This window comes from Helianthus annuus, chromosome 16 (genome assembly GCF_002127325.2).
Source record: "Helianthus annuus cultivar XRQ/B chromosome 16, HanXRQr2.0-SUNRISE, whole genome shotgun sequence".
NCBI classification, from domain to species: Eukaryota; Viridiplantae; Streptophyta; class Magnoliopsida; order Asterales; family Asteraceae; genus Helianthus; species Helianthus annuus.
Window position 1 is genome coordinate 133,820,011 of NC_035448.2, and position 14,263 is coordinate 133,834,273.

General features: G+C 30.1%; 1 protein-coding gene across 1 annotated transcript; it reads left to right on the top strand.

Annotated features, from left to right (window-relative positions):
• Positions 1-4,294: 4,294 nt before the first annotated feature.
• LOC110915208 (protein DETOXIFICATION 40) lies at positions 4,295-10,472 on the top strand. Its single transcript, XM_022159870.2, has 7 exons — positions 4,295-4,676; positions 6,500-7,056; positions 7,196-7,327; positions 7,689-7,927; positions 8,056-8,174; positions 10,012-10,098; positions 10,197-10,472. Exons 1-7 carry the CDS (start codon positions 4,353-4,355, stop codon positions 10,263-10,265), a joined length of 1,527 nt encoding a protein of 508 aa, XP_022015562.1. The 5' UTR covers positions 4,295-4,352; the 3' UTR covers positions 10,266-10,472.
• Positions 10,473-14,263: the final 3,791 nt, after the last annotated feature.

Genomic DNA, 14,263 nt, shown 5'->3' on the forward strand with positions numbered 1-14,263 from the left:
GGAATCTTTGGTGGTCATGTTATCTTGGTAAACGATGTTATAAATGTGTCAAAAACTAAATGACAAAGATTGAAAATTTAGATAGGGGAGAGATGGCTTCACAACCTCTCAAGTTGTATTGAACATGAATGCTCATGGTCTTTCAATGATTAATACTAGAAGCATAAAAAAAATACACAATTTTGATTCAAATATAAACACATAGATCCAATTTTTTAAAATCTTGAAGAAAAGATAATAACCAAAACAAGAGTTGTCCTTTTATAGGGAATTTAAATTTCTTAGGTTTGTGAAATCATTACAAACATACTACTAATTGTTAAAATTAAAACAATAAATAGACATGTAAATTATGTTAACTATTTTTTTTTTTTTTCATATCTATATCTTTTATATCATTCCACATGAAAAAGGGCAATTACAAAGCAATGGCAGGTAGTCGGGCAACAAGTTGCGCCGCCACCCCCTTTTGAATAGAAAAACCAATTCTAGCCGCCACCCCTTTTTGAATAGAAAAACAATAAATAGACATGTAAATTATGTTAACTAATGATTTACAAAACCAGAGTCATTTGTTGGTAATGGGACTCATAACCTCACTCCTAGCCTAAGTTATGCTTGTTTGAAGTTTTGACCTTTTCTTCCATGTTTCCCTTTCTCTAGCTCGTCTAGAAAAGATTTAGCCAATTTTTGGATTAGGTCATCATCATTTTATTTTGAGGTAACCTTGACTTATTTTGTTGATATGAATTAGAAGATATGATGATCCAGTGGCACTAATAACCAAATTAAATCAGTTAGTAGGGGTGTAAATAATCAAACGAGTTATGTTCTTGTCTATTTGTTAACCTTAAGTTGATAAATAAACAGTCAAACAAGAACACCTGAACAATCATATCCTTGTTCATTTCTAACAAAAATGGATTTGTTCGTGTTCGTATGTTTGTCAATACGCAAAACAAATGTAAAGGAACATCTATATTCTATCATACCACTAGGATGATTTGAATCAGGTTAGAGCAGACCGATATTTGGATGATCATTTATACTCTTTTGAGACTTTATTTATATTTGGTGGTTATTTCTTTTGGAAGGTGATTTTAGTAAAATAATTCATTAATAACACTCAAGGCTTTAAAGAATCTGAATGATCTAGATTGTCTTGCATTTGATTGCTCACATTTTTGCATCATTTGGTATTAAGGCTCTTGGTTATTAAATGGCTACTCATGGAAGAAATCGACCTTTTATTTTCAAGTCTATAATGTCCTATGATATATATCTCAAGGTAAAGTGACTCCAACTAAATCCGTCCTACCATCCCCACCCCTAGTTGCTCAAACTAACCTATGAAGACGAATTTGGTTAGGATTGTTTATCAAAAGATGAACCCATATTAGATGATGACGAGATTAAATCTGACGAGGAAGAACATTTGTATGTATAAAAGGTTCTTATCAGAGTTAGCGTTCAAAAGGACAAAAGAAGATATTGATAGTCATGGTTGCAAAAGTCGTTAGGCGTTCCCTGGTCGGTTGACCGGGGAGTTGAGAGTACTCGACCTAGGCGGATAGTACTCGGAGAGTACTCGGACATGTTAAATTATAAAGAAATTAGTTTTTGGAAATTATATATATGTCAAATAACATAAATTTACTGATATCTAGAACAAAATACGTGAAAATGATATTAATTCTTTAATATGATAGGCATAGAAATTATGTTTTATTATTTTTTAAGTCAATCTCGGCTCGAGTTGACCTACTAGACACAATTTTGGCCAAGGTTGACCGCGTTTGACTGATTTCGAGTAATTAGACGGAGTCAAAGAAAGTCGCCTCAGCAGCCTACCTTGTAGTGACTACTCGGCCTTGAAAACTTCGTTTTACAACCATGTTGATAGTGATGCTAGGTTGAATGAAGCGGGTTAACCGATATTTGGATTATCTTTTCTGTTTAGGAATTTAGTATTTGCCTATTTGAATTCGTATTTTATATTTCGTATTTTGAATTCAGATTTTATATATAGTTGGTGTTATTTCTTCTGCCATTTAATTACGCACGTTTTCGCACCATATTCTTCGTAGCCAATAGGCATTTTTAAGAATAGAATCTTAACTTTCTTTCCTTTCTCTCACTTATTATTATTATTATTATCTCCTTTCGACTTTTTTCCTTTCAAGTCTTTTTCAAATCAAAACCTCATGGCTTATTTATTTACACAACAAATATGTGGATCATATTGGTTTTGATTTAATTTTCTAAAACAAGCACATACTCCTCTCACAACCGAAGCTATATTTGTACATAACAAACTACTTGTTCAAAGAAAAAACAAACTAAAACACAATGAGTTCTTCATCTTTGTCAAAAATTGGTGGGTTCTTGTCGACTTCCGATTTGCATTAATAGTTTTGTTTGTGAAACAATCATAAAACTATCAATAAATACCCCTCTCACCCTACTAAACTAATTTTTATTCACAAAATATTAGATATGTTTAAAGGGAAAATATATGAATTAAAAGTCGAGATTGGTGATTTATTTGTTGTTTTTGAAGTATTGTCAACAACTTTTGGGATTTAGCTGTTGTTTTTGCATAGTCAGTTAGTCACCATTGTGAACTCTATCGCTAACTAATATATAGAAAATAACAACTAAATCAGAAAATGTGTCGCTTTCTACCTAATCACTAAAGAACTTTGTGCTTTTGTTGCTATTGTTGTTATTAGCAAAACATCAATAAATCTTAATCTCTTTAAACATTTGCATAAAAACTAGAACGTTTTCCCTCTGTGATGCTTCGGAAACCTATGTATTAAACAAAATGTGCCATAAATATTTACACGTATGATTTTTTTTTTCATAAAATGCTAAAGTATTGATAAGGATCTAGTCATCATGGTCGGATTCTAACAAAATTAAAGTTATTAGAAAAAAATCTAGTTTTTTATGGTAGCTAAAGTGCGTAATTATAATTCACTGGTAATATCAATCACATAAACCTAAAATACAAAAAACAAAAAAAAGAAAAGAAAAAAGTAAATTCCTATTCTTCATCGTCGTCGGGTAGTCAAAGCGAGTAATTATAGAAAAATACTTTATTTTGAATATAACTCGTATTCAAATAGGTTACATCGAAATGCTGACAATAAAAACTAAAGTTAAATGTGATTTTTTTTTTAAGATAACAAACAATATTTATTAGAGAAAAATCTTATTAATGGTTATAGGAACATTAAAAAAAAAACTTAATCGACCTCCTTAGTTACAAACAAAATTTATTAGAGAAAATTTTATTATTAACGAAACATTATTAAAAAAAACTTAATCGGCCTCCGTAGTTACAAACGTAAATTGTCGGAGTTACTATTCATCATGTTATTATTTTTTTTTATTAAAAATACTTAATCGGCCTCCGTAGTTACAAACGTAAATTGTCGGAGTTACTATTCATCATGTTATTATTTTTTAAATGATGGAATGGAATAATAAGCGATTATAAAAAATTAAAAATTTCACTCATAAGGTTATAGGGTGTCGTCATGACCCTCAAGAACATCATTATCCTCCATGTCAGCGACATATCATCTTGCTCTCATTCACCATCTAAATCCACCATCCTATATGGTGTGTTCATGACCCAAATCACCATCCCCATTTTATTTTAAAATTTATTTTGTATAAAATATATAACTAAATTAAGAAAAGGGAGGTGCATGGTTGCCATGATTTAATCCATGTGAACCATGATGGTTCCCTAAGAGGGTGGTGTAGCACATCATCCATCATCCTAGGTGGCAATCCATGACCCATCCAATGCACTCGTACCACTTAGCCTAAGTCCATAACCTTTTATCGTTCCTGACATTTTGTTCGTAGTAACATTATGATTCAAACTAGTTTCATCACGAAAATAATAGCAACATCACCATAGTATTTGTTTTGGTAATCCTATATTTTCTCTTTATATATTTAGATTTTCATGAAGAAATATAAGAGAGGGTATTTTACAATAAATACAGTAGCCATCAAAATGATATTAATTAAATGATTAATAGTATTAAACGTCTAATTAACTATTGCATTCGAAATTTGAGGTTACACAAAGATGAAGAAAGTTTAACGAAATAAATATTAAGCCTATTAATTACAAATGATCATGTTTTGTTCATTAGATATTCTTTCATATTTTTAACCTATTATAACAACTATTTTATGAAACAATCCCACGCAAATAAGAACTAGAACTTAGGGTCTATTTATGTAAATTTAATTTATATATATATATGACAACAACGATAATTATATGAGGCCTAAATAGCAGCACCTTTCACAAATTTCACTCACCAATGGATCCAACCTCCACCCAACATGGTGAGCTCACCGAACCTATACTATCAAAACACCGGAACCCACCGGGCGAGGCGGTGAGTTCGGAGCTGGAGGAGATACTGTCCGACACGAGCTTAACCTCCTTCGGGCGGTTCCAAAAGGCGGCGGTTATCGAATTGTATAGTTTGTTTCGGCTAGCCGGTCCGGCGATCATCGTGTATTTGTTGAACAACGTGACTTCGATGTCTACACAAATTTTCTGTGGTCACCTCGGCAACCTTGAGTTGGCAGCAGCATCTCTCGGCAACAACGGTGTCCAACTTTTCGCTTATGGTGTCATGGTAACAAAACAATTTTAGGTTTTGCATATATCTATAAAATATGTTTTTTTTTTGCTAAGGCAATAATAGAAGTGAGAATTTAATTAAGTCATGTTTAGCATTCACATTAACATCTTTATATTATTTTTTATGATTTAACTAAAAATCATATTTTTCTCAAATTCTTTTGTTCATCTTCTAAAATTTCTACACATCTCATTCTTCTTTTTTATCTCCATTTTACCCACATACAATTATTCTATTATTTTTTTTTTATTTTATACCCTTACAACATTTAGTTTAGCGATGAATAGTAAGATACTAAATATAGAGATTGAATTTACCCTATACTATATATTTTTGAGATAAATAGTAAAATAGAGAACCTAACTTAAATGTTAAATGGATGTATTATTTCTCTATAATTTTGAGATGTAGAGTGAAATAAAGAATTGTGAATGCTTTTAGACTTATTTTTTCAAGTGGTCAGAGGTTAATCTTAATATATAGCAGAAATGAGATTGCGAGTTGTCTTTCTTAAAGAAAAATAAAAAACTAGTGGTATAAAAATAATACATTTTATATGATATTTAGTTCTTTTAAGAATGGACACATTTAAAGTATGGAATACTTTTTTAACGGCAGGAATTATCTAATAATACATTGGTTTTTGGAATTGTCAGAAATATCTTTATATGTTTCTTTCGGAACAATATTATTTTTAGAAACATTTTAATAACGACAAGCTTGAAAATTGTTTTGATATTGATTTTTATGTTTTAATGGAGATTCTGTTCATTTAAGTTTGTTAGATGATAATTATGTTTAGTATTACGTTTTAAAGTGATTATTTAATTATTACGTTTTTAAAACATAAATAATCTAAAAAAATGTTTGGATGAAAAAGTGATTATCTGCCTTCAAAAACATGTACCTACATGTTTTTTCAAAACGCAGTTTTAAAAACGCAAAATCTATTTTCAAAACGCATAATCTATTTTAAAAACGCAACACCAAACACCAGTGGTTGAATTATCACTATTTAAGATAAGAACCTTTTAAAAACAACGCTATTAAAACCTAAGAAATAGGCCTAATAAATATATTTTGTAAGAATTTCGTTTTCGAATATCTGATATTTGCAACCATTTTATTTCAACATGAGCATTGTAGCTGTTTAATATTTTCAAATGATACTCTACCCAAAAAAATATTAATATTGTGCTTTGTTAATTAATTTAATTTAGAAATATAACAATAGTAACGTGGTTTAGAGCTTTGTTAATTTAATTTAGGAATATAATAATAGTATAAAGAATGTGGTTTAGAAAAAAAAATCGAAACACGGCACCTTGATATAAATTAAAATATAAAAGTACAGTCACTCAATTTAAATAATATAAGTTTTATACTATACTTTTATGTAATATCAACATCATGTCTTTGGTCCAATCTTGTTATTCATGTCGAACTTGTATACATTAACTAATCATAGTTTGTACTTTGTACATATGATATGACTCTTTTGTAGTATTGTCTTCGATCAAGACTTAATTAAGTATGTTTGAAAACCTAGTTAGACTGATACCTACTGGTTAAACTGAAAACAATAGTTATGAGTACTTTAATTACAAGCTAATAGACCAGATACAAATAAATCAATGAAAACCGCTAACAACTTCTAATCATTTGTTAGTCGACAAGTGTACCTTCATTTAGTTTAGTTCAATAGCCTATCCAGTTTTTTAAAACTATTAGTTATAAATAAACAATTTTTACTCAAAAACATACATAAAATCTTTATACTTTTTTTATCAAGAAAACATAAATATGTTTTTTTGTAGCTTGGGATGGGAAGTGCAGTGGAGACACTATGTGGACAAGCATATGGAGCTCATCAATATGAAATGCTTGGTGTTTATCTTCAAAGATCAACCATTCTTTTAATGGCCACAGCCATTCCTCTTATGTTTCTCTACATCTTTTCCAAACCGCTATTGCTTTTGATCGGCCAATCGCCAGAGATCGCAAGCGCGGCTTCACTTTTCATCTACGGCCTCATCCCACAAATCTTCGCCTACGCTGCCAACTTCCCAATACAAAAGTTCCTTCAAGCTCAAAGCATTGTGAACCCGAGCGCCTACATTGCAGCCGTGATGCTTGTGGTCCATGTTGTGTTGACGTGGCTCGCGTTGTACGTGTGGGGTTGGGGGTTATTTGGTGGCTCGCTCGTGTTGAGTTTGTCATGGTGGCTAATTGTGGTGGCACAGTTTGTGTATATAGTGAAGAGTGACAGGACTAAGGAGACGTGGGCTGGGTTCAGCATGCAAGCATTTTCGGGACTTTGGCCTTTTTTGAAATTATCATCGGCTTCTGCCGTTATGCTATGTTTGGAAACATGGTAATATTAATATATATGTTAGGGTTTAGTGTGATTATATTATATTTATCATGATTAGGAGATATGACTAGAATAGTATTTCTTAGTAACTATTTAATATATAATATCTTACGGGGTTTAAATTATTTGTTATATATAGGTACTTTCAAATACTTATTTTGATTGCGGGTTTGCTTGAAAATCCTGAAATAGCGTTGGATTCACTGGCCGTGTGTGGGACAATACTCGGATGGGTGTTGATGATATCAATCGGGTTTAATGCCGCCGCGAGGTATGTTTCCATCAAAATACATTTTAATTCGATAACTACTATAGCTTTTCAAAATGGGTTATTATCAAAAAGCTTGACTACTACAAAAAGGTCATTTTTTGTTTTAGTTATTGGTCTTGGATTTGTAACCATTGTTTAAGTATTTTGTATTGTAGCAGTTGAAGTCGCTGTGTTAGGTAGCGACTCCAACAAAATGCCCCATCGTATGCTATTTTTGCGAATTTTAAGACATAGTAGTATTTATTTTATATAATTACTAATTTAGAAATGAAAAAAAGGATCCATTTAAGCCGTATGAAAATAACCTATGAAAAACATGGTTAATTTATATTTTAGTGACATAAAGATTTATATATCACAGTGTTAGAGTTAGCAACGAACTAGGTGCGGGACATCCAAAATCAGCAGCGTTTGCTGTCGTAGTGGTGACTCTTAGCTCCTTCATGATATCCTTAATATGTGCTATCATTCTCTATGCTCTAAAACATGTCATAAGCTATGCTTTTACCGACGGGGAAACAGTCGCTAATGCAGTCGCAGAACTCACACCTTTGCTTTCAGTTTCCATCCTTCTTAATGGCATCCAACCTGTCCTTTCAGGTAAGAATTTTTGTCCATATTTTCAAAGTACCATCAACAACAAATTTGTCAAAATGGACATGAAACCGTGTCATTTATGACAGAAGAGTTCGTCACGATAGAAATATGTTTACAATTTAAATAATTAGGAGTTGCGGTTGGATGTGGATGGCAAGCATTTGTTGCATATGTGAATGTTGGATGTTATTATGTGGTTGGAGTGCCACTTGGTTCTTTGTTGGCATTCAAGTTTAATTTTGGTGCTAAGGTATGACAATAATATTTTTTTATAACTAAATTAAGCCTTTTAACTTATATATATATATATATATATATATATATATATATATATATATATATATATATATATAGGGGAGGGTTATTTTGAGAACGCTAAATGTTGCGAGAACCGTGAGAACGAATGAAAAAACCAATCAAAACCAATTTTTTTAATACAAACCTCATTGTAATTAAAATACAACATCAAAAAAGAATTTACAATATTTCTCCTCTGAAAATCACTCTTACTAGATTTTTTACGCATGTGTAAATATAACAAATTTACACGTGTAAATGACAAACTTACACATGTGTAAATGACAAACTTACACATTCTTCATTTACGAATTTACGTAAATTTAAACGTGTAAATTTAATTTCTAACATTGTATTTCAACAATAATGATAAGTGTAAAAAGAAATTTTGAATTTGGATTGTTTTTGACAAAGTTCTCGTAATTTTTTCATTCGTTCTCACGGTTCTCGCGATATTTAGCGTTCTTATTTAAACCCTCCCCTATATATATATATATATATATATATATATATATATATATATATATATATATATATATATAATGTAAGTATCTATAGAAAACCCACTTTAATTTAGAAAACCCGGGAAACTCAAAGCTCCTGATGTTTTTTTTTCTTGAAAAAATTTACCCATGTTATATACATGTTTTTAAGGGTTTTGGGCAAAAAAAATCAAAAAAGCGCCGAGTAGATATTTTTAAAAAAAAATAAACAAGTTTTGGTGTATATATATATATATAGGGGAAGGATGTATAGAAAACCCACTTTAATTTAGAAAACCCGGGAAACTCAAAGCTCCGATATTTTTTTTCTTGAAAAAATTTACACATGTTATATGCATGTTTTTAAGGGTTTTGGGCAAAAAAAATCAAAAAAGCGCCTAGTAGATATTTTTAAAAAAAATAAACAAGTTTTGGTGTAACACATGTTACATTCATCTGACATATTTATAACATGTGTTACACCAAAACTTGTTTATTTTTTAAAAAAATAACTACTCGGCGCTTTTTTGATTTTTTTTGCCCAAAACCATTAAAAACATGTATATAACATGTGTAAATTTTTTCAAAAGAAAAAAACATCGGGAGCTTTGAGTTTCCCGGGTTTTCTAAATTAAAGTGGGTTTTCTATAGATACTTACATTATATATATATATATATATATATATATATATATATGTATGTATATGGCAATTATAGGAAGAACTTCTATATTAGTTAAAAAAACTAAGAAAACCGAATGAATAGAATTCCTTTTGCCACGTGTTAGAGCATTCACATTCAATCCACCAAATTTTCACCCTAAATTACACTAAAAAACACTATATTTTCTCTCTCCTTTTCAATTAAATAATATTTTTTATACTTTTTTCATTATCTTTTCTCTCTCTTCCACTCACAAGCACTTTCAAAATATATTAAAAAATTATAGGGGGTGAACAGTGTCCCCCCAAATATACAGATGAACAGTAACATTTTCTCTCTATTTTACTCACAACCACTTTTTATACTCTTTATATTTTAAAAACATCACACACATAATTTAGTTATTTGGATGTAACAGCTTTTACTTTTTCAGAAAAAACTGAAAGTCTGCAAAAGCTGTTAAACGTAACACGTGACAGCCTCTGGTTGTTACACGTAACACAGTCTGCAAAATAGGTGTAACACGTGACAAAAGGAGGTTCATTCATTTGGCTTTCTTAGTTTTCTTAACTTTTTTTTAACTATATATATTATCTAGAATTTGAAAATTTTGATGCCCCTTTTTACTCTATAAACGATTTGCAGGGAATATGGTCTGGTCTGGTCGGTGGTATGACCATGCAGACGCTTATTTTACTATGGGTTACTTTTCGAACGGATTGGAACAAAGAGGTATATTTTGTAAAAAAATATATTGAATTTCTGGGATTTTTTTGTACTGGTTTGTGTGATAATAGAAAAGACTGTTACTAAAACTATCAGATTTGCAGGTGGAGAAAGCGAAAAATCGAGTTGATCAATGGCAGCAGAGGAAAAAGGAACCTTTGCTAACTAGTTGATTTTATGTTGCATTTTATATAGGAAAATCATAAAATATCACAATTTACTGATTATTTAACAAAATATCTTATTTGATACACATTTAAAAAAAATAAGACATTGTAATTTGTATGCTACAACGTTGGTAATCTGTTTGTAAAATTCTTGAAAATCCGACAATGAAATTTCAAGAGAAAATTGGTTCTCGGTGAAAGGTTGTTTATATATAGTAGTGGTTTTAAATCAAGTGGGTGACATTTTAGTAAAAATAAAGTTATATGCTTTGATGTTTGTCTGGTAAAAAAGAATTCTCAAAATAAAAAAAAAAAAATTGCAAAACAAGGTGGTCTTATTTTTTAATATGTACTTAATAATTGCTACTATCCAGTGGCGGATCCAGGAAATTTTTCATGGGGGTGCGGAACATTTTTAAAAATTTTAGACCCCAAGATATATAAGTAAAAATATTGGTTCCTATCGGGTCGGTTCGAGTCGGATCGGGTCGGGTCATGTAAAACAAAATAACATCAAACTAAATGGTTGATATGGTCCTCTTAGTAGATATGCCCTTCTAATCTCATCTCGTTGATTCACGTTATATGATTCAATCGGCTTGCGATTATAAGGATCCGAAGGAAGAGTATCCACATCAACGAATTCGGAAGATGTATCAACTTTTCTCTTGAGAAATCGCGCCATAACGTCCCTACTCATGGTTCCTACCGGCTATCACAAACAATTGATCTATAAGTTCATGGCTCCATAACATATTACATAATGTATCAAGTATTCAAACACTAGAAATCATAATGTAAAGCACACTAAAAATCATCTAAACATCATATACACCGTTAAAAAAAACCTAAACATCAGGTCTGATCGTATATAACCCACCACAAAAAAGACAAAATATCATCATCATTACTAACAAAATATAAATATATAACCCACCACAAAATAAAATATCATCACTAACAAGAAGCATATGTCTCCTGCCATCAACAAATCATTTCCGGTGGCTACCGGTTCCGTCCCACCCCACCAAAAATCAACCAAAAAATAAACCAAAAATCATCAAAAATAACAAAGAAAATTACCCGTGTTCAATCGGCGGTGGTATGCTGGCTGATTACGGTGGTATGCGGCTGCCGTTGTCGCTGATGTTCTAATCGCTGGCATTCGTGCAGGGATGATAGAAGGCAGGAGAGAATATGTAAGGGTTTTGGGCTTGTTTATTTTATTTTAGTTTGAAATATTGTTGATTTGTTGGGTTTGTTTATTGGGCTAAGACTTAGTAGTGGACTAGTTAAAGGTGTTGGGTATTTGAGTTTAGTTATTTAGGTATTAAAAGTTATATAATTTAGGTAGTGTTTTTTAAGAAATAAGAGTTTACTAAAAACAATTTTAAAATATAAATTGATAACACTTTTTACCTGTGGGGTGCGGACAAAAAAATCCAAGGGGTGCGGACGAAAAATTTCAAGGGGTGCGGACGGGATTTTCGACGGAACTTAGCACTAAATTTCTTTTTCCCGGGGGTGCGCCCGCCCACCCTAGGGAAGACTTAAGTCCGCCCCTGCTACTATCCGCTAATAATATTTTAACAGATTTATAAATAATTAAGTTGGAATACTATCAAATATAAGTTTTGATGATACATGGCATAATAGCATCTAAATGTTGTTTTCGTTTCAAAAGGTGATGAAGATATAGCAAGTTGAAATAATCTTGTTGCTGACGTTAAGTTGTTTGCTCTCTAGGGCATTTTTCGGTAACTAATTGTCATAATCCGTGGGGACTTCTATGTTGTATTTGTTTGCCTCTATTTGCATATATCTTTTCTATACTACAAAAACAAATAATTTTTAGTGACCGAAAAATCCACCGGTAAATATCTATACTATATAATAAAAGAAACCACTTTTAAGACACTTGTCATTATATTAGGGTATCTCTTATTGATAATTATTATTTTAATTTAATATTTTCTAATTAATTATAGATAATCCTTCTAAATATTATTTAGTTTAATATCTTATGGATAATTATTATTTAATTTAATATTCTTCTCATTTATAATATTTAGAGTAAATTACGCTTTGGCACCTATGGGTATATCACTTTTACCCTTTTAGCTCAAAAAAGAATTTTTTAACATCTAAGCCCCCCAACATCTTCTTTTCTAACCATTTTGGCCCTAACACTAACCTCATCCATTAAATGTTATTTTTAACATCTGAGCCTCCAACGTCTTCTTTTTTAACCCTTTTGGCCCTTAACACTAACCCCATCCATTAAATTTTAGGGGCTAAGAGGGTTAGAAAAAAGACGTTAGGGGCCAAAAAGTTTAGAAAAAAAAAGACGTTGGTGTTTAGATGTTAAAAAATTATTTTTCGGGTTAAAAGGGTAAAAGTCCCGGGTTACGTAGTTTTAAATAAAAAGTTAAATTTATTGAGACTTCGTTAACAAATTTTGCAACGACAGAATAATCTATTTTTATCACGAAAACCAAACTTTGTGTAAATATATTAAATATTTTTATTTTCACTCTACAAAATTACATTTACTCGACCCATGTAATACATGAGGTTTTTTAAGATATAACTTTTATTATTTGATATATAAAATTAGATTTATTTAATTCGTACAATACACGGGGTTTTTTTAAGGATATATATTTTTTTATTATTTATTACAGAAAATTACATTTGTTCAAACCGTGTAATACGCATATTTTTAAGATGTTATTTTTTTATTATTTAGTATATAAAATTATATTTATTCAACCCGTGTAATAAATGAGTTAATTACTATTTTCGTCCCTGTGGTTTGACAAAAATCACTATTTCAGTCCAATAGTTTAAAAATTCCGATTTCAGTCCCTGTGGTTTCACTTTCGTAACCATTTCAGTCCCTGTGGTTTCACTTTCGTAACCATTTCAATCCATTTATTCTGTTAGTACATGGACTGAAATGGTTACGAGGTGGATTGAAATGGTTACGAAAGTGAAACCGCAGGGACTGAAATCGTAATTTTTAAACTAATGGACTGAAATAGTGATTTTTGACAAACCACAGGGACGAAAACAGTAATTAACTCTAAATGAGTTTTTAAAGATGTATTATTCTTATCTAACTACTATAATAAAAGAAACCACTTTAGGGACAATTGTCATTATATTAGGTCATCTCTTATAGATAATTATTATTTAATTTAATCTCTTCTAATTAATTATAGATAATCCTCCTACAAAATATTATTTAATTTAATATCTTATATTATAGATAACTCTCCTACTAAATATTATTAGTTTAATATCTTATGAATAATTATTATTTAGTTTAATCTCCTTCTCATTTATAATATTATTTATTTGAATTAATTATATTTGAAGTTTTGTTTAGTTTGGTATAAAATAAATTTTACGAAATTTAAAATAAAATTAACTAATATTGTTTATCACTTATACATTTACGGAGTTTTAAATAAAATGTTAAATTTATTGAGACTTCGTTAACAAATTTTGCAACAACAGAATAATCTATTTTTATTACAAAACCAAACTTTGTATTAGTATATTAAATATTTCTATTTTCATTGTATAAAATTACATTTACTCGACCCATGTAACACATGAGGTTTTTTAAGAAATAACTTTTTATTATTTGATATATAAAATTAGATTTACTCAATTCGTACAATACACGGGGTTTTCTAAGGATATATATTTTTTATTATTTAGTACAGAAAAATACATTTATTCAAACCGTGTAATGCGCATATTTTTAAAGATGTAATTTTTTTATTGTTTGGTATATAAAATTACATTTATTCAACACGTGTAATAAATGAAGTTTTTTAAAGATGTATTATTTTATTATTTGATAAACGATATTACATTTATTTAACCCGTGTAATACACGTGGTTTTAAAGATATAACTTTTTTATTTTGTATATAAAATTACATTTATTTAACCTGTACAATATGGTTTTTATAGATATAATTTTTTATTATT